This window comes from Hakea prostrata, chromosome 1 (assembly GCF_041222555.1).
Source record: "Hakea prostrata isolate BN-2017 chromosome 1, UWA_Hpros_2, whole genome shotgun sequence".
In the NCBI taxonomy this organism is placed as follows: domain Eukaryota; kingdom Viridiplantae; phylum Streptophyta; class Magnoliopsida; order Proteales; family Proteaceae; genus Hakea; species Hakea prostrata.
The window spans coordinates 18,935,005-18,955,316 of record NC_142600.1 but is presented as its reverse complement, the minus strand read 5'-3'; the positions used below and the strand labels follow the sequence as shown (position 1 = coordinate 18,955,316).

The following is a 20,312-nucleotide window of genomic DNA, read 5'->3' as shown; positions in this document are numbered from 1 at the left end:
AATAATAAAGGTTGCTTGGGTTTGCAAATCTTGCATTTAAACACAAGATAACTACCATATGCTATAGCAAGACTAAAATTCTTGCAAGCTTGTTGATCAAGGCATTTTGTGGATGTAGATATCCACAAGCCACACATGACTAGCCAGTCTTCTCCTTCCTAGTAACTTAGTACTTATTGCTAGTATGCTCTATGCCTTGATGAGAGATTAAATAAAATTGAATTAGTGAATGAAATATGTTGTGCCTAATGGCCCATGATCCATCGAACCAAGACCAGGCTTCAGTCCATCGACAAACCTCTCAACCAAGTGGCTTGTGGAATTGTGCCAAGGTAGGGCGAATATCGGAATGTCATTTTCACCTAGGCACTTGTCAATGGAGATATGGCGGAACGACCCATTTAAGGGACTTCTCGGCCATCGGTTATCCGCTGAGAATGAAGCAAGATATGAGGCACCCCCTATATAGCCATTCAATTGCTAAAGCACTAAATTTAACATTTAATGCACCATATCTATGCATTAAATAAGCTGCGTTTATCAGGAGATACGTTAGCATCCTAGGATCCCTTCAGGTATTGCTTCCCGCCGGCTTTTTGAGAGTTCTAAACAAGATTACTTGTCACTGTCAATGTCAGCTTTGGTAGGGGCATGCGCGAATTTGGTTGGACGTGCCCAAATGGAGCCTCGCAAGTAGATGGTCTTTGCCATCCAATGGCTAGTATTAGTTGCTTCCAACTTCCTTAACTATATAAACTATCATTCGCACTTTGGTGTAGTAAGACTTATTAACTTCAACACCAACCGAAGAGCTTCATCTTTTCGGGCATTTACTCTTCTCTAGGAAAAATCATGTTTTCCAGAATAAAACTTCATCATCGGAGGCGGCTTCCCTCTTTCCACACCTTCTCCTCTCTCATGCATATGATCACTCGTGACTTACAATGCATCCATTTCATCATTTCTCTCCCTCCTATTTAAATTCAAATTTTGAATATCTAAAATGTCCACAAAAAGCTAATTAGACATGTCCACGTCAAACTTATAAAGTCTTTAAACATACATCACCCAGCATTTACTATTTCCAAGAAAAATCTCTTTCTTTTCGCAATATAATAATGAAGAAATCACTGACAAAAGTCATATCCGTTGGTGGTCACCGCCTATAGCCGGTAAATAGTTCGGTCAGGCGGGACTTTTTGGTTTTTCGATTGAATCGATTCACACATTTGTCTGTCCATGGCGGATTCAACCGGTCACTCAGATTAAAAATCAAAATCCACTTTGTCCACACAAATAATCCGAAAGATAATCTTTTGCTAAAATCGCACCTTCCGTCTCTCTCACGCTCTCTCGATCTCGACTCTTATACTGTTCTTATCTGCGTTTTGAAACACTTCGTTTATAGATCATGAGCGGTCTAAGTAAGCTTGGAACCGGATTGACCGTAGTCTTCCTCGCCTGTGTTTTGCTTCTACTCGCCGAAATCTTCTACGTTCTCTGGTGCAGGCGAAGATCCCGGCGGCAGAATGCCACCGTAGAGTCTGACGATTCAGGGAGACCTTATACGACGACGACGACCACCACCACCATCGCCGCCGCCGATAGTAGCAGCTCTTGTAAGGAGCAAGTATATTTCTTCTGCTGGAAAAAACAGTCCCGCATTGAGCCCGCGGCAGCTCCGACCACTTCCACGGCGGAGCAGGAAGAAAACGATAATCCGTTAAAATGGCATGTTCTGTACGGGCAATCAAGGCTTCTATTCACCATCAAAGAAGAGGACAAAGAGGATTTGGAGTCGGAGAAATCTTCTTCGGCGGAGAGGAACCCAACCCCCAACACCATCAAGAAGAAGAGGGTTTCTCTAGGGGAGTGTTTTGAGATTACCCAAGAAGAGCCGTCAGTCGCAGTCGATGTGGAGAATCTACAGGAGAGTACTCCGTTTATGACGCCTTGTGCTTCACCTTCTTCCTGCACTCCCTCTCCCTCTGCCTCTCCTTCTCCTCCTCGCGTCGCCGGAGAAATCAAGACAGAATCTTCCGTTACCGTCGGCGTAGAAGTTCACGGCGAATGAAGGGTTTGTTATACCGGCGGCGTAGGTACGTTTCATCTGTTTGTAATTGCGTCTCTTAATCCTTGTATCCATCTTGTCGGTTAGGTCAGATTAGGTTTGTGATCTGTATTGCAATTTTTGCAAAGCAGAGCAGAGCAGAGCAGTACTGTAGTTGATGGAGAGCTTAATGGAGCATTTAACGCTCCCCGTACAATTTCCGGTAATTCTTTTCTCCTGTAAAAAAAAAGGTAAAAAGGAGAAAATTTTTACTGTACTAGTCACGAGTGTGTGATATTGTAAGTAAGAAGTTATAGCCGTTACAAACACGATGGCAGGTTTTGTCGTCTGAGAAAACTAATCTTCTTGTATATTTTATCAATTCTGGCCGTCTTTTTACTCTTCAAAATTACATTTAACTACTGCCCGAGTAATTTCGTTACATTTTAACCCCTTGGTAATTGAATTACTATCTGGCAACGTTGAAATGTGGGTGAATTGTGGTCCAAGCTAAGCTTATTGAATTGTTTGATTTTCTCCAGGAAGTCAGGCCCCATTTCAAATATATATTTTGGTGATAAATTTAATAATTATCCTTAAAAAAAGAAAAGAAAAAAGATAAGCTTAGTAAAAGTAAGGTTCAAAATTATAGGAAACTTTTAAGTGATATATTTGATTGATATATATATATATATATATATATATATATATATATATATATTGATATATATATATATATATATATATATATATATATATATTTTTTTTTTTTGGTGCAAAGGGGCTTTAATAAGCTGGGCAATGAGGATATTAATTTGCCTCAGCAGAGTCAAACCCACGTGTTGGTTTCAACCACTAGAACAGTTCTGGGTTGGCATATTTGATTGATATTAACAGAATCAATTTTTTACAAAATAAAATTTAAAAGGTTATTACAGGTTGTTCACTTGATATCGACCAACACCTATTTGGCATGATTTTCACTTTTTATTTTTATCTAAATAAATAGAAATAATGATGTTTGGTTCAATTTAAACTGCTTCTTTCTATTTAAAAAAGTGAAAAAAAATCAAAAGTCATAATTTTTTTTTTCTAAGAAAATCACTTTCTTATGTTTTTTTTTCGGTGATTCTTAAAATACATGTGATTCTAAAAGTTACGAGGGAGGTTAAAATATTAAATTTACATATATATTTTTTAAAAGCTCAATGTTTGAAATTTTTGTGAATTCACCGGCGAACTCGGGCGAATCGGTGAAATTTAGCAAAATATGACTAGATTTCGAGGGGTATTTTAAGGTCATTTTAGGCCCAAATTTGGTGTGTGGCCTAGGGGTGTCAACGGTGTAGTTTGGGCGGTTTCGGACTGGGCCTAATGGTTTCGAGTTGAAAAACACATAGTCCAAACACAGCCCATTAGCAAAATAACGGTTTCGAGCCGGTTTTGGTTTGGTTCGATTTGGGTTTGGGTTCGGACTAATGGTTTAGACTTAGGTTGACTAATGGTTTATGGTGTGCAAGAAAAAGAACAATAAGAAATAATTGAGCATCCTACAACAAAAGCCAAAATTCTTTGGAAAACAAAGTTATTATTGATCAATTTCCATTAAAAAAAATTCACCAATTCTATAGAAATCAAGAATCTAAATATTAAATAGTATAATGACTATTTGATCTTTGAATTCATGCTTAATTTTTTTAGTTGTTTATACCAACTACCTAGTGGTAATATATTTATTCAAATACTATTTAATGTAAATTTACAAAATGGGTTGTAAAACGGGCTATAATGGGTTGCGGTTCGGCTTCGGGTTGGTGCGAGCTCTGCCACCCTCAGCCCAAACGTAGCCCATTAAGGTTCGGTTCGGGCAGTTCGGGCTATAACGGGCCGGTGCAGTTCGGTTTTAACGGTTCAGGCTACAAATTGACACCCCTATTGTGGCCTAATTTGACGCCAATATTTAGTAAATTTGAATTATTTCCTATAAATTCTCATTCTTAGTCACATTTTTAATATGTTACATGCTAAGCTCTAAATCATTGGGACATAATTGAAAAGATTACTAGTTGACCTTGAAGATTCCATTACAAAATCCCTTCATAATTTAAATTGTTTCCATAAATTCTTTCATGTATATACTATTTCCTAACCATAGTTAGCACATTGCCTAAAAGGCCTAAATCACTGGGATATAATTGATAAGATTGATCACTGATCTTAAAGATTTTGTTTAAAATATGTTCCTAATTTGAATTATTTGTAGCAATTATTCTACGTAAATTCTCCTCCCTACCTACATTTAACACATTGCCTTTTAAGACTTAAATCATTGAGAAAGAATTGTAAGATTATCCATTGACTTTGAAGATTCAACTACAAAATTGCGAGAAAAATCACATAAAAATCGCAAGAAATCTTAAAAAATATAACAAAAAATTGAGATTTTGGCTATATATAACCGAATTTTTGGCAATTTTTTGACCATCTCGGTTTCGCCCACCATCAAATTTAGATAAAAAAAATTGCACTATGATAAAACTTCTTTGTTTTCTTCCTCCATTCACTTACCTAGAATCTGGGAGAAATGAAAATTACCCTGAACAGATTGGGAGATATGGAAAGATCAGAAACCAAGAATGCGGATGATATTTCCAATTTAAAAATACATTAACGATGAGAAGTTTCTGATACTAATATCATTCTCTATTGTTTGTTGATTTGATCGCCATGATCCCAACCCAAACCCTTCTAATCTTCTACGAAATCTTCTTCAAAGTTGGATAGTCATCATCAATTTTCCTCCCACTGTTTAATCCTCAAAACTTTTGGGTTTTGAAAATTCTTTATGTATATATCTAATTGATCCAATTGCATAGGTAGAAGATGGAAGAAATGAAAACCCCTTCATCCACCATTTGAATAGTTTTTGCATTGTCAAGCACAAAGATGCTTCAGTGTTCATTTTTTAAGTCTTATTTGGTAATTGAACGATTCTACATTCCTTGAGATCCCATGTAAGAAACTACAACCACTCCCAGAAATTACATTAAAAGATTAAAGCATAATGGAAACTGAGAACTGGAAAAGGTATTAACATATAATCACATAGACGTAAAGAGCCATATAACATATTATCAATCAATCGTTCCTATCTTCGTTAATCTCATAAAGAATCAACATTCAGATATGCAGTGTTCTTCCCCATAACCACAGTATTTAATTTGAACAGTATGTCTCTTGTGCATCTACAAATAAAAAATTAATCAAAAATTTAGACAATACCCAGATCCATAGACCAATTAATGAAAAAAACAAATATTTTTCCTTTTTTTCGCTTACTTGAGAAGAATCTCCCATATAGATCGTACAAGTTCTATCTAACCAACTCTCTTGCCTGAACCACTTCTCTTTCGGTGTGCTGCTGTGGGTGTGCCTATTTGGCTATATCTTGGTGCCGCGTCAGTCAAGTGGGGAAATCCTGATGACCCGTGGTGGGCTTGTGGTTAAGCTGGTCTTTTTCTCCTCTTTTTTTCTTTCCTTTTAGATTTATTGCCAGGCTTGTTCAGGTATTTTGTTGGCTCTAGAGGGGTTTCAGGGGAATCGTAGTTTGGAATGAACACAATTTGATGTGACCATCTTACAAAGTTATGATTGACATTCAAGACTTGTCTCGGGTGTGGTGTCTTTCCTCTGTTCCTTTTCTTTTTCTGTTGGGGTGTTGCTCTTCCTTTTTCAGTAAGGACTTTAGTTCAGGACTCTTTGGTCTTTGTCTGGATGCGGGTCATCATATAGGCCCTTTTCTCCAAAAAAGCTTGTTAATGATTTAGCTGCGTAATCAATTGTAGGTTGTAGATGGCTATTGGAGCGGGTTTTGGGTTCACTAGGTTCTGCTTCTTTGTGTCAAAACAGTGTGGTTACCCTACTTTTTCTGTTCAGGTTCATTGTAGGAGATTTTAATTAATGTGTAAAACATTTGTGTTTTGTTTCTGGTTGTCCAGTTCTTATCTGTGGTTTATCTGCATTACGGTTCCCTTAGTTGTTTTATATATTGTTAGCTTATGTGGGTTTACCAAAAAAAAAAGCATAATAATGATGAGAGGTTTAATTCAGCCAAATAGTAGTTTTGAATTAATAAACACAATTTGATGTACTATCTTACAAAGTTATGATTAACAGAAGACTCGTTCTACGTTTCAGAAAGACTGTATTTCAACTCTTACTCTTATCTAATTCAATCAATATCCTAGAAAAAATTTCCCCAAAAACAGGTTATGAAGAAACTTAGCTGCTTCTTTGCTTTTGAGTGATTGGAATGAACCCACACATATACTGGAAGAGATTGAGTTTGCAAAAATTGATTCTTATACTTCTTGTAAGACTAAGAACAAGTTGCTTAGAGGTTTGGAAGGCAAAAAACCATACAATGTAGATAGAATTTTCTCAATGGAAGTTTTAAAGTTTATAAAAAAAAATTTATTTTGCAAAAGGGTAATGCCAAATGTATTTTTTTAGTGAAAAAACTATTCTAGATATTAGTTACCAAACAATTTTCATATTTTTATACAAAATAGGTTTCAGTATTGGTTTTTGAAAAATAGTTTAAAAAAAATCATGTCAAAGACAACCTTAGTACACTACTAAAAGTCAAATCTATTGGTAGTGACCAACACCTCCCAGTGGGGTTGTCAAGACTTAATCCTCAATAGCGGTATATATAATAGTTCCCACCCCCCCCCTCTCCCCAGTAAGTTGATATAAAATATTCTTTTAAAGAAAAAAAAAAAAAATCCCTTAATGAAGTGGTCATGGATTCAATTCTCTTTGATGATGTATAATATCTGCTCTTTTTATATATACAAATCAAACTGATTTGTATAAAAAAGGGGGAAAAAAATTTGAAAAGCTATTTTTGAAAAACCATGAAAAGTATTTGTGAATCCAATATAGAACAAAATGATTATATTTCATTGACTGCTAAAAGAGGTAGCCAATGAGAAACATAGGAAACATTTCAGCATAAGAAGTTGAGAAAGAATGAATAACAAGGTTCAAGATTTAAACCATCAGTGCTGATGATTACTATTTCCGAATATTAATATGCCTCAGCAAGAGTCGAACCCACGACTTCTTCACTAAGAGGTGTTGATTTCACCACTAGAACAGCTCTGCGTTGGCTACTATTTCCATTATTATGGGCTTTAGCTTTTTGATTTTGAAGTGGGGGAGTTTTCCTGATTACTAAGGAAGACAATATTATTAAAATGTGCCTAATGCCCTGAGAGGCTGCAGCTCCCACAAACTTATATAGTCAATCTAGGATTTTGTTTACTTTGATGGTATTTTGCACTTTAACTTTCATCTGTTTTTACCAAAAAAAAATTCCATCAGTTTTCTATGTCTGCGTTTAAAATTATGTATGAGACTACTTTTAGTGGGGTTTTGATCTTTTTTTGTTTATAAGATTTGAGTGATCTTGGACTTTAATGTATTGTTTAGGAGATTTGAGTGATCTATTTGTGTTTATTATATTCATATATTTTTTCAATACTAGTTCTAGAAGTTGTAAAAAAGTCATTTTATAAAAGGGGGTGCCAAACATATATTTTGTTCTTGAAGATCTTTCACGAGCACTCGTGTGATTGCTACAATTTCGAACACTTTGAAACTAAAACATATTATTGGTGCTTTCTTTAAAGTATTTAAACATCACGAATTGTACAATACATATTAAATTGTGTTTTCACGCTCAAAATTAGTTAATCCTTAACTATTAAAGCTACATCCCAAAAAGGTTCCATTAGACAATTAGGTTACTATATTCATTTTGACGGAAGAAAGGTTACTATATTCATTCTAAAACCGAAAGATGACGGTGAAGAGAGAAGGAAGGAAACTTAATGAGAAAAGAAGAGCTCTTTCCTAGGTATATGTAGAGTCTCAAATCCTACAGATGAAGGGACAATGTCACTTCCTTATGAGAAGGCACTTCTCTAAGTCATTTTCATATAGAAAAGTACTTGTCTAGTAGCACATTTTCTCATTAAAACCCTTAACCCATGATTCACGACCCACGCCTTCAAGTCTCGAGTCATAAATACATTAATATTATTCAATATATAAATTTTATATTTCATGACTCGATTAAATTTAGATTTAAGCTTAGGGGGAACTCCCAAGCTTCAAGGGTCTAATGCTCAAAGCAACCAGTCAAAGCTTGTAGGGCTTTTTGGAGCGCTATTTTGTTTAACTGAAGGCGTAGCATATTTCTTCACTTGTATGGTTGTAAATTAACTTCAAAGTGCTTATCATTTAATTTTGCTTGCGACATATGCATGACCATCAAGCTAGATTTCAGACCGTCAGATCCGAAATTTCAATCGAAATTAAATTTCGACCATGAAATTTGAATGACTAAGATTGAAATTTCAATCTAACTCTGTTAGATCGAAATGCTTTGCTTAACCGTCGCACTGAAGCAAAGTCCCTTATCATTCTATCCGTGTCTCTGCTTAACTTCTTTTCGAACAGTTACGTTTATCATCAAAATAAACAATAAACGCTTCTGCTACTTGTAAGATCACTTGGGGTGAGATTCCATTTTATCCTCTCTTGCAACACGAGGGTCAGGGGTTGGGGTTAGGGTTAGGTTTAGGTTTAGGTTAGTGCTTTTTCTTTCATTTGGTTTGAAAATTGCAAAAGGTGAACGTGGTTTTGAAGAAGATTCAGAGCAACAAAGTCTCTTTTGGCCTTTTTGGAAATTGACTTTGACAGTCCTTATTTGCCGTTGGTCATCTCCATTAGCGAGCTTTGACGGTTGATTTGCTGTCATTACATTTCTTATTCTTGTCCGGTTCAACTTCAGTTAATACGTAGTATCATGCTGTCAATGGTCGAGATCGAAATCTCTTCTGTGCTGCTAACGGTTGAGATCAAAATCTCTTTTGTATCATCAATGGTTAGGATCGAAATCTCTATCAAATAAGAGATATCGATCTCGACCGTTAGCAACAGGTATTGTGCATTAAATACACAGCATTCAGGTCTCCCCCATTCTTGCCCAGCCAAAAGAGTAAAGAAAAGGAGAAAAAATAAAATAGAGAGATGAATGTAAAGTTGTTAATGTAAAAAATACTTGAATAATAGAGTCTAAAATTAATACTTCAACTATTTGTCTTAGGATAATATCATCGTCCTAAACAGCCGCGGACATTTGTAATTGAATTTTCTTTTAGGAATAGAAAATATAATGACTTGTAAATCTTGGGGTTCTAAGAACTAAACAAAAGAAAGAGTATTATTGATAGACTAATAAGGGGATAAATATAAATTAGATAATTTATGAGATAATATTAATTTTTTTGGGTAAAATAATATTAATATTAAGAAATAACTCATGGATGGAACTGAAATATTTCTGTCTAAATTTTACCGAGGACAAAATTAATGTGTTACAGGTTAATAGGCTGACATGTAATTGGGGGCTATATGACTCCCCCAACGACTTATGCCAAAAGTTGTTATTTAACAAAATTTCATTCGATTTTTCACCTTGTGTTTATTGGCATATACTCTTTTTTTTTCCCGTAAGATGTCAAAAATATTCATTCATGAACTCCAGAGGAAATACAAACACAACGTATAAAAGCAAGAAATACAAAAAATAGATGCATGAAAACCCAAGTTTGATCCGAACCATGGAGTGGAAAGTGACCAAATGTCGTACATGCCATAGACACGGTCATCCAGGCTAAGGACTGAGTCAAGCCCAAGAAATCTTTAGAATAAAAGCTGTAACAACCACAAATAAACACAAGGGATACAACAATCATATCCACCATCACAAACGCCACTTTAGGCGACACGCCACAAAGGCGGAAAGCTAGCACGCCTCAATATTATTGTATAATGAATTGTAAATTTTAGTACTTCTCTTCACTAGTTGTGTATTTGTATTCTCTTTGCATGTTTACATTAATTTGTATGAGTTTTCTAAACTTTCAGTTTTGCCCGCATATTATCCGGGCATGCGCCTATCATAAACTTTGGATTAAATGATTTTTTAAGCCAAAATAATACTCCAAATGTGTTTATTGGCTTCAAATTAAACCACACAAAAAAAAATGTAAGCAAAAACGATTCCAAATATCTCCAAAATTAGGGCGAATTTTCACAACACCCTACCAAAAATCGTCGACATGTCGGCAAATTGTCACCATATCGCTGGTGTCAACAGCCAGCAACACGTGACATTTACTGACATGTCGAATAACAATGTGCAGCACTGGTAGGGTACGGTGGAAATTAAAATAGTTTCTCGACTGCTCATTAGGGTACGGTGGAAATCAAAATAGTTTCTCGACTGCTCATCTTACAAAAGGTGCTGTGAATTTTTTTTTTTTATAAGGAAAAAACATATTATTAAAAAGAAAAATCACGATTACCCTAGAGATAAAACATCAAATAACAAAAGTTGCTGTGAATTACTTATATATACGAAACGACTGAAATGAGCGGTCGAGATCGACCCAATTCTCAATCTCCACCGTCCCAAAATTCCTCCATGCTCCGACCCTCCCAGGGAATTATTTGAAGAAAAATAAAACCCCTACGCTCGAAAGAGCGAAATTCAAAACCCCAGAATCCAGATACGGAGATACCCGTGTAATCAAATACCAGAGTTGGGCACTTGAGCTGCAAGTCTGCAACCTGGGAGCCAAAGATTTCCAAATCCTTACTTTCTTGCTTGCTCACGGCTCGACAAAGTACTTCAGGTAACTCTTTAGGCTTGTCGCCATTGATTCACCTCAACTTTCCGGTTTCTTGCCAATGACATGCTCGTCTCTCCTTTTCTGTGTCCCTGTTGTATTCTAGCCCTGCTTTTCTTGACACATTATTCTTTCAGAACTCTAGAAGTAGAACCAGATAGATATGGACATTTTGGAGCTTGGGTTGGAATAGGCAGTTCTTAATTCGTTCTGTTGTTTTGTTTGTGTGACTTGCCATTGATCCTCTCCGACTGAGACCCTGCTCAACATGTGGTTTCTATGTTCTTATTAACTTTCCCATTTAATTATGGTTCTCCCGTATCTGTGTGCATTCTGCCATTCTCTTAAGTCTTCGCTATCCCCTTGCCCGAGAATGCAGTAATCCTTTGGTGTGTTTGTGTTTTGAAATTCTCTTTCAAAATTGATCACTGAGTAACTAGTGACGCGCGTCCTCTATCTTGCAGGGATAATTGCCTGCCTGTGAGGCAGGGATCGCAATTATACCATCTCAACGCAGGTATGGTTTTTTTTTTTTTAAATCCTAATTCTTCAATTTTTCCTTTTATTTCCGCTAATTCGTCCCTCTTTTGAAGGCAGAGAAGCTTTATAGTTTTACTTAACAATTTCCACTCTTTGTGAATGATGAAAATTTGAAGGATATCTTAAATGGCATATAGTCAAGGGCGTGATTTCTTGTTCTGTGATATGTGTGGAACATTGCTTTCTCTGGAGTCGCGCGACATTGCTAAGTGTCCATTATGCAAATGCAAGCGCAACCCAAAAGGTGATCCTTTGCTTTTTATAGTTCTATTTTTTCTCTAGGCTCTCCTCATCTTCCCCATGCTCTTTTTTTCTCTTCTGATGTTTAATTAATATATGTAGGAGTTTTTGGTTTTATCGTGTGAGACAACTTTCTCTTAATTTGAATTGGATCATGAATGGCAGACACCAGCTTTTATATTCTGGTGTGGTGAATTTGGCATGGAGTTTTTTTAAGTTGTTTGCCCTGATGGTAATGGAATAGGAAGTTTATGCCATTCTTAGCTTGTAAGATTGTTTTTGACTCAGTTTAGTAATTGGATTGATCCCAGGCTGAAATCCTCACGAGTCTAATATTGAAATTCAGCTTTCGCTTATCATGCCTAACAGAAACTGTGGAAAGCATGAAGATGCTATCAGTTTTAAAAAAAAAGAGCATCCTGTTGCATGAGGCTCCCACCAATGTATGAAGCCTTACCTCCACTTCGTAGGGTGGCCATTCCATTTGAACCTGCAAAGGATGGTCGCAATGCAACCTAACCATCGTTCCAATGCTAACCCACTATACTATCAGCTCTAATTATGTCAACTGGATTCATTGGTTGTGATGTCAAGTAAAAGTGGCTAATATTTGAAGGTCTTATATAGTCAAAGCATCTTATAGGAAGTCATGCAGATTGTAGAAGCTGTTGCACTTCTAAGTTTACAGTAATAGGTCGTCCGTTGTGATTCAAGAAGCTTCTTGCGGTATGATACGTAAAAGAAAAGTGAGACTTGGTCTCTAGGGAGCATAAAAAAGTTGTTAAGAGAACTAAAGAAACATCCAGTTTCCTTATCATGCTTTCATTTTTCCCCACTTTCCCTAGTTGAAAATACACGATCTTAGATGGCTACTGGTTACCACATTTCTTCCTCTCTCTATAAATAAATGAAAATTTCATTTAATTGCTTAAAGAGTACCAATTGTTCTGCTTATCAATTTATTAAGAATGCTTATTGACTTTTCCTACTAGAATCGGTTTGCCTGCTTCAATGATAAATGCTTACCTTAAATGAACAATGATAATTTCTCTTTGCCTGTGTCTTCTCTGCATTGAAATTTGTTTAGTTCATGAACAAGCTGATAAAAGTGTGTTCTGATTTTCATTTTGGTCTTTTGGATCCATATAGCTCTATTCAATTGCACATTGAATTGTTGTTGTGGTTGTATTATAATGCATTCTTTATATGGCTTAGTCTTCTGGTTTTCCTGCTTGTTTTAAACCAATATTCTGTAGTCGAGATCTGTTTTATGTTTTATTTATGTATCAAATTTAAAGCTTTTCTTGATTTCACTAGTTGCCTCTTCCAGACATTATCAACAGAGAAACATCCTACACAGTTACTGCTGAGGTATGTCTTTATTTTTTTCCTTGGAAGTTCTCTTTGTTTTAGATGCTTACTGCTATATAATATGCATGAAAAAGATCAGGCAGTAGAAGTAGCTCCGGGTGGTGCTTCCCACCAGTTAAAAATCTAGAGATGAAAATGAATGTGTAAATTGTTCTTAATCTTATTGCATCTTTGCCTATCTCGGCGTCCAAGTTTTGAGACATTATACCAACCTGAACAAAACTGTGTCATTGTAGCACATACTTCTGGGTTCATATTGCTATGAAGATTGTGGCCCCTTTTTTAATTCCATTTTCGGGGCGATAGGTTGTGTTGCCTAAAACTTTTCTCTTTTATAATATCTACAATTTAGAGTCTAAAACCTATTGTAGGATGTAAAATACGAAAATTGCCAACTTGTTAACTGTTCATGATGTAAGGTAACTTAGGATAAGAAGATAAGACTGGGTTTTAGTGATATATATCCTTCTATAATTGGAAGGAGAGATTGGCAACTGCCTCCTCTATAGTTTTGCATTTATGTGTTTCATTCATCTGACTTCTAAATGGATGAAATGATGGAAGATACCATACATGTAGTTTGCTTGCAATGTATGGTATCACTAGATCTTATCTTGAGTGATATGATTCATGTTGGGAGTGCAGTGTTATTAACACTTGTTATTTGATTTCATTGGTCTGAATGTATGTGAGCACTTTTAACTGCAAGTCCTTTTTGGGATGCATGCTTATGTTTCCAATGTAGATGAGTCACACTTGATAACCAGTTCACAAGAGGATCACAAACTTCAGGTTCAGCAACAGTAAATACTTTTTATTGGTTCTCTTTGCAGGACATTTTTTTTTGGTCTTGGGGGGGGGGGGGGGACCGAAGAGGGGCTAAGAAGATAGGGTAGTCTCTCTAGTAGGTTTGTCAGTCATGGCTCCTCATAGTGTTTCTGTCTTCCGCAAGTGGCATCTCCATTTTATCATAGAGAACAGAGAAGCATAAAAGCTATATATCTTGTTCTTCTATATCTTATTAATTAAATTCATGTACAATGCTTGTAGCCCCTTGCAAAATTATGTAGAAGTCTAAGAAACACGTTGGCCTAATCTGGTGTAAGGTAACATAAACCAACTTGGAAAATAAAATAATGGATAAATTGACTGAAGAGTTGACTCTTAGCTAAACTACAAATTTTGGGAATTACCTCTCATTTCCACTTATCTTTCAGCTCCACCATGAGGATGTCAATCAGATCTTGTGGCAATTCCAGACCTATTCGAAATTAGAAACCTCAACGGTCTGCCCATCTGGATGGACTTCCACCTGCTATGTTCCAGAATTCTCGGATCTTGTCCAGTGCAACCTTGTAGCTTTTGTTACAGAAATTTTCCTATCTGGGTTGCTCCTTCCAAAAGCCAACCTTGGATTCTTATACCTTGTTCCCAAAGTTGACAGCCCAGAAGCAGGACAACTTCATCAGATCAGCCTTTGTATGTTCTGACTAAAGTTACAGCAAAAATTATGGCTGCTGTCTTCAGCTTATTCTTCCCGATATAATCTCCCGCGACAGTTGGCATTTCTTACTGGAAAGCTTTTTTCAGACAATGGATAAACAGTCATGAGATTTATGTCATATTAAGAAGTGGAAAAGAGGGAAGAAAAAACTTGTTGCAGTTTTCATGAAAAGCTTGTAGTTGCCTCAAATGGTCTGTTGTCAAGCAAAAGCTCCTCCGCCTTGGCTTTTGTGATAAGTGGGTCCAAATGGCATGTGTTGCATTATGTCTGTTATATACAGTATTTTACATAATGACAGCAAAGTTTAATATTTCTTCTCTAAGACATGGAATCTCTTAGGGTGATCCCATTTCCCTGCTTGAGTCAGATCTTATTAGATGGTAGATGGTGAAAGTGCAGGCTTAATTTGGCAAATTTGAGTGTAGAGTTATTCAAAAGGAGTAAATCAGTTGGATTAACCTTCATGATTTAGCCAGATTTGCCTTTTACTCATCGGTAAATGGAATTTCTGCAGGCTATTGAAACATCATATTAAGGATGGATCAAATTAGGTTTAGAATTTAAGGAGGGTAAACAAGGGGTGAAGGCTAAAATAAGGACAAAATGGATAAAAATGTTACTAAAGGAAGCTTAGCTTTTTAACACATGGATAGTGGATGATAAAAGTTGTATTTAGGCTAAAAAAATAACACATGAAGTAACAATTAAGTGGTAGGGTCATTTAAGAATGAAAAGAATAAGCCAAACTAAACCGTCTCCTACAGCATGGGTTGTGACAACAGAGAAGGGGAGTTCTACTTTGATTTGGGTTCTGCTTAGCAATCGAAGTACACAGCTTCTGAAATTAGGTATGTATTTTTTTTTTTGGGGGGTGGGGGGGGGGTTTAATACCTCTTGTCCTTATTACTCTTTGCTCCCTTGCCTCATTTTTCTCTTTTTGGCTCTGTCTCTTGTTTTATCTTCTTCGCCCTTTACTTTGTCTCTGCAACCTTGAACTCAGAGTGGTATGGTGGGTGATTTTGTGATTTATAGTGGATGTTGTGAAGGGTTTTCTTGGTAAAATGGGATGTGATTGGAATGAGAGTCGAAAGGGTTTGGGTTTCTGGTTTGGAGAGGAATGTGAATTGGGGCTTCATAGCAGAATCTAGGGGTAGGGCTGTAGGGGTGGTATCTAGAAACAAAGCAGCACCTTTTTTTTTCCTCTTTCAGAATGGAACTGCTGATGATGGGAATGAAGGGAAGTGGCATTGATGGAGCCTAAAGTTTTCCCCTCCCGTGCTCTTCGCTTCTTTCACGTTGCTGGTCGTGTAGTAGAACTGTGATGGAAGAGGAGAAGGAGAAGAAGAATGGGGTGAGAGAGATTCCCAAATTGTCTTTGATACCAAATTGGTGGAGAGCCAGTTGGAAGAAGGAAGCATGGAAGAGATCAGAGTTGCAGGGCATAGAGGAATGTATAAGAAAAAGAAAAATTGGGGGGGGGGGGGGGACAGTCCTGCCAAGCTAGCTTGTCATAACTGAACTCAATTCATCTTTTCAATCTATTCAATATGAGCAGTTTAAAGTATATATACAAGTAAAAGATATTCCTAATTACTTCTCCAAACTTTAGGACTGAAATTGGAAATTCCTCACGTATCCACCATCCACTACCCAAATTTATTTTAAAAAAAAAAAGAAAAGGAAAAAGTTCACATCTTTCCCTAATAAAATTAATCCTAAAAGTACTACTGAACCAGAACAAGGTTGGGTTCATCTTGGTTGGGAGCTAGTTCATCTTGGTTTGAGTTCACAAGCAGATTTGGGTAGATCCATGGAGGTACCTGCTTTAGAAACTTTGTCTCATGCCCATAAGGCCTGCACAGAATCCTTAAGGCATCCTTTACCTCGCACTTCCAGGCGACTCTTCCTCTCCTGCAAATACTGAGATATGGTGGCCTCCCAAAACCACATTCTACAAGCTGAATTGCAGTGCTGGTCTTGTCCCAGACAGCCACCAGAGATCTGGGTTTTATTGCAAGAGATCGGCTTGCTTGGTGAATCTCTGCTGCTCCTGAGCTTTGGTTATTTCATCCATCTGGGCTACTGAGACACTAACTATCAGATCTGGCTTTAGGCCAGGTGAATGTGTTGAAAATAGTGGAGTGGGATGCTATAACAATGATATCATATCCTTCCTTCATGGCTGATTCTTTGGCATGGAAGGCTCTATACTTATTGGAGAAGATAGATTGGCCCACCTCCACTCACATTCAGGTAAAAGGAGAACCGAAAAGGGGAAGAGAAAATTAATATATTTTCCGACGACTTTGTTGGATCAAATTATTTCCATCTAAACTATCTTTTGCCATGTTCCATATGTTCGCCTGTCTTAGCTATTTGGACATCTTTAAAGGTGAAGGCACGATAAATCAGTGTTAGTGTCAAATCCACATTTTTTTGTGCTCAATGTGATCGCCCTTCTCACTTGTTTGCATGTTGGGTATTCTTGTCTGATAGCATACTATTGTCTTGGCCTTATTTTCTAGTTTTTACGAGCATGCGGCTGTTTTTGTCCTTCTATTTCAGGATATAAGAAGGGAACTTGGCATCGAACCCTTTGTGCAACTCGATGGAATTAACACAGACGAGGGAACTGTGCAAAGAGCTGTGGTAAGTGCAACGGACTATGGTTAATGGAGCAAAGCTGCTTGCTGTAAATTCAATGCTGAATCTTATGCTATGTGATGTTTGACAGGTCAATGAACCATGTCCACGCTGCCGGCATCCTCAGCTTGAATATTACACCAAACAGGTGAAGTTCCTATTACATTCTATGGTTCCACTTAGTTACTAATTCAACTGTACAGGCTCATAACCTGTGACTTACAATCTTGGTCTGCCATTTCTGTTCTTTTCCTCTTTTCAGCTGCGGTCAGCAGATGAAGGGCAAACTGTTTTCTATGAGTGCCCCGAGTGCAGGCATAAATTTTCCATCAATACATGAGCGACCTTCTTTTTTGTTTCAATACAAGCTTTGATAATACCTTTTCTTTTCCCCCTTCTGTTGAGGGGTGACATTGGAGTGGCTGGGGGAGGGTTATGTGGCTAGTGTTGACATATTTATGCAACTTCCTTAAAAGCCTCGAAGGTGAAAATGGTGAATGAATTTAAAGTGAAGAATGAGGAATCATAATGTATTCATGGAAGAAGTCTTAGAATATGATTGTATCATATTGAAACTTCCTAATTTAGGGTTGGGTAGGTAAGTACCCATTGCCAGTTGAGGATCTTGCTTCTCAGGCAAGAATGCTGCTTCTCAATAGGTATATCTCTTTTTAGTGGATCGGGAAGGAAGTAAGGATTCAGTTAACATCTTTAATTTGGTTCTAAAAACTACACAAAATCATTGTCATATTATATGATTTTATTCCCAAATAAAAGAATTTGGTTAATAAAATAATAATAAACAGTTACTTATTTGGATGCTTTTGTAAGCATATCAGAATGCTTCCTGTATGGTGCTTGTTCGTTAAAAGTAATTGTTAGACAGACTATAACAACTTCGAATGGAATGGCATTGCCATCAACAAAGGTGTGATCAACTATTTTGGCACGTATGGTGGTCTCTAGGGAAAGAAGCACTCTGATACAAGTATCACAAAGACAATGACCAATGACCCACAAATTTCAAAGCTTGTTTGTAGTTGCGTGACTAGATTGTTGGATGTAAACTCAAGATTTATACAAGCATAATGCTGCCATCTCTTTCACTACAAGTAGCAGAAATTTTATAATCTGAAGTGAAGCTTTAAACACCTGTGCTTCAATTCTTAGGAGAAGAATTAGTTCCATGGACCCTGCCTTGGACAGTGACAGTAACACAAAGTTGCACGAACACTATATTCAACAAAGATGGTAAAGAGAAAAATTAAATCAAACTATTAGTAAAGTGAATTAAGCTATTAAAGTAGCTTAGACTTATTATAACAAACAAGTACATTCTATTCTAAGAATTCTTTTTTATTTGACAAGAATCTTTCTTTTCCTTTCATTAAAACAAAACTAGCAGTTAATTCAACAGCTATGAAACCAAAATTTCAGGTTATCTCCACCCTCTCAGCCAGAGAAGAAAGCAATTGGATGGATTATCTAATCCAAATTACTCAATATATATATGATGATGATCAAGTTGAGTTCTTTCCAACTCTATAGAGTGGACATCATAAAGAATAACAAAAAACATTAAATAAAAATTGGCTGGAATCAGGATTAGGAGGAGTTGGAATAAAGGAGTTACCTGCTTTATATTATTTATCTTGCAGGTATGATATATTAAAGTAAGATACATTGAGAACAATAAAATGACCTAGTGAAGGACCAGTACACTAAATGCAAATTAATTTGTTCTATACATTTACCAAGTAGGGACATATTCTAGAGCAATTTTTCATTCCATCCATGTTAAATGATTTGTGTTCTCTATTCCAAGTATAACTGGTCATCATATTATTTTTGTGATTTTTGAAACATCAGGATTTTCATTCGATTTATCTTTCATCAGGTGTATTATATCAAAACAAATGTCTACATGTTGCAATTGGGTCACATCTGTACAAGTTTGCTTTGTATCTAAGTGTAAAAAAAAAAAAATGCTCGGTTTACCAAAAAAAAAAAAAAAAAAAAAAAGCTCTAACATTTCTATCATCTTTACAATTGACAGAAATCTTGCAATAGTAACTCCAGTTCATAATTTAACACAAACTAACTCTACCCACTTTCAGGAGACATTTAAAAGTTACATTTCAAAGCTGGAGTTTTTTAAGATTTTATTTTTTACATTTAACTTGCTGTTTTAATGATTGCTCCTCAATTTCACTCTGGTAGTTGTGTTGTTTGATTTTTTTAAAACATACATGACCAATGTTTGTTTCTTTTCTCTGAAACATTTCACTTTTCTCTAATTCTCTACTTTATCTTCTCAACACAGCTGTAGATCTGCACCTGCCAAATGTGTTAGATAAAATTAGATCCCAATAATATCAAATCAAATGATGATGACTACACCTTGATCACCAATATCAAAAGTAAACCTAGATTTGAACCACATCAACTGATCAAAATGAGATTAGAAAATATATCTCTGAATTTTAAGCATTGTAATAGGACTAAAAAGATTAAAAGGCCAATTTGGAGATCAAGATCAATGCAACCCATATTCAAATCCGAAGTAACTTAGTTAATGCTTGTTTTGAATCCTTAATAGATGGTGAATACTTCCTAAGGCATTAAATAACAACTAACAAGTATATATTATTCGTTGTAGCTGCCTAAAAATGAAATATCTTAGAGATCTACTATTGAATGGATATACCACATGTGTTCAGAATATTCTGATTTTCTCCAACGCCTTAGTCTTACTATTTAAGTTTAGACTCATGTTCAACCCCTATCGCTTGAAGATAAGAAAAGAAATGGTGTATGATGAATAATTGGAGGCAGTGATTATTATAATCAAATATCAATACCAACAACTCGTGGAGCTACTGTGTATTCATTAATTGTGATCAGTTCATGCTTTTATGATGAATATTCAACAATACCGGAAATGCATATGATCAAGGTCTGAAATCTTCATCTATGAATGATGCCTCAAAATACATCTTTGGCGTGTTTCAGACTTCATTTCCTCATTTCATTGGCCTTTGTTTTGTTCCAAAACGTCTATAGTTTGAACTTCAAGGGATAAAAATGAATTTTCAGACTAATGAGGATTCATCATTGATACCATTAAATTGATTAGAATCACACAAGTGTAGAAATGTGAAATCATGTATGCCTGCCACATCACACCGGTATGTGTTGT

The 20,312-nt window shown here is 36.2% G+C and overlaps 2 protein-coding genes across 2 annotated transcripts; both read left to right on the top strand.

Annotated features, from left to right (window-relative positions):
* Positions 1 to 1,288: 1,288 nt before the first annotated feature.
* LOC149028071 (uncharacterized) lies at positions 1,289 to 2,599 on the top strand. The gene has a single exon (XM_089147677.1). It carries the CDS (start codon positions 1,412 to 1,414, stop codon positions 2,072 to 2,074), a length of 663 nt encoding a protein of 220 aa, XP_089003803.1. The 5' UTR covers positions 1,289 to 1,411; the 3' UTR covers positions 2,075 to 2,599.
* Positions 2,600 to 10,651: 8,052 nt separating this feature from the next.
* Positions 10,652 to 18,339, top strand: LOC149028070 (TFIIB zinc-binding protein). The gene is made up of 7 exons (XM_089168329.1): positions 10,652 to 10,821; positions 11,280 to 11,332; positions 11,472 to 11,599; positions 12,926 to 12,966; positions 17,036 to 17,119; positions 17,205 to 17,261; positions 17,376 to 18,339. The coding sequence occupies exons 3-7, from the start codon at positions 11,482 to 11,484 to the stop codon at positions 17,451 to 17,453; spliced, it is 378 nt and encodes a 125-aa protein (XP_089024455.1). The 5' UTR covers positions 10,652 to 10,821; positions 11,280 to 11,332; positions 11,472 to 11,481; the 3' UTR covers positions 17,454 to 18,339.
* Positions 18,340 to 20,312: the final 1,973 nt, after the last annotated feature.

Coding starts and splice junctions, on each gene's coding strand:
- LOC149028071 (XM_089147677.1), top strand. CDS start 1,412: ATGAGCGGTCTAAGTAAGCTTGGAACCGGATTGACCGTAGTCTTCCTC.
- LOC149028070 (XM_089168329.1), top strand. CDS start 11,482: ATGGCATATAGTCAAGGGCGTGATTTCTTGTTCTGTGATATGTGTGGA. Junction 17,120..17,204: donor GAACTGTGCAAAGAGCTGTG/GTAAGTGCAACG, acceptor GATGTTTGACAG/GTCAATGAACCATGTCCACG. Junction 17,262..17,375: donor TTGAATATTACACCAAACAG/GTGAAGTTCCTA, acceptor TCCTCTTTTCAG/CTGCGGTCAGCAGATGAAGG.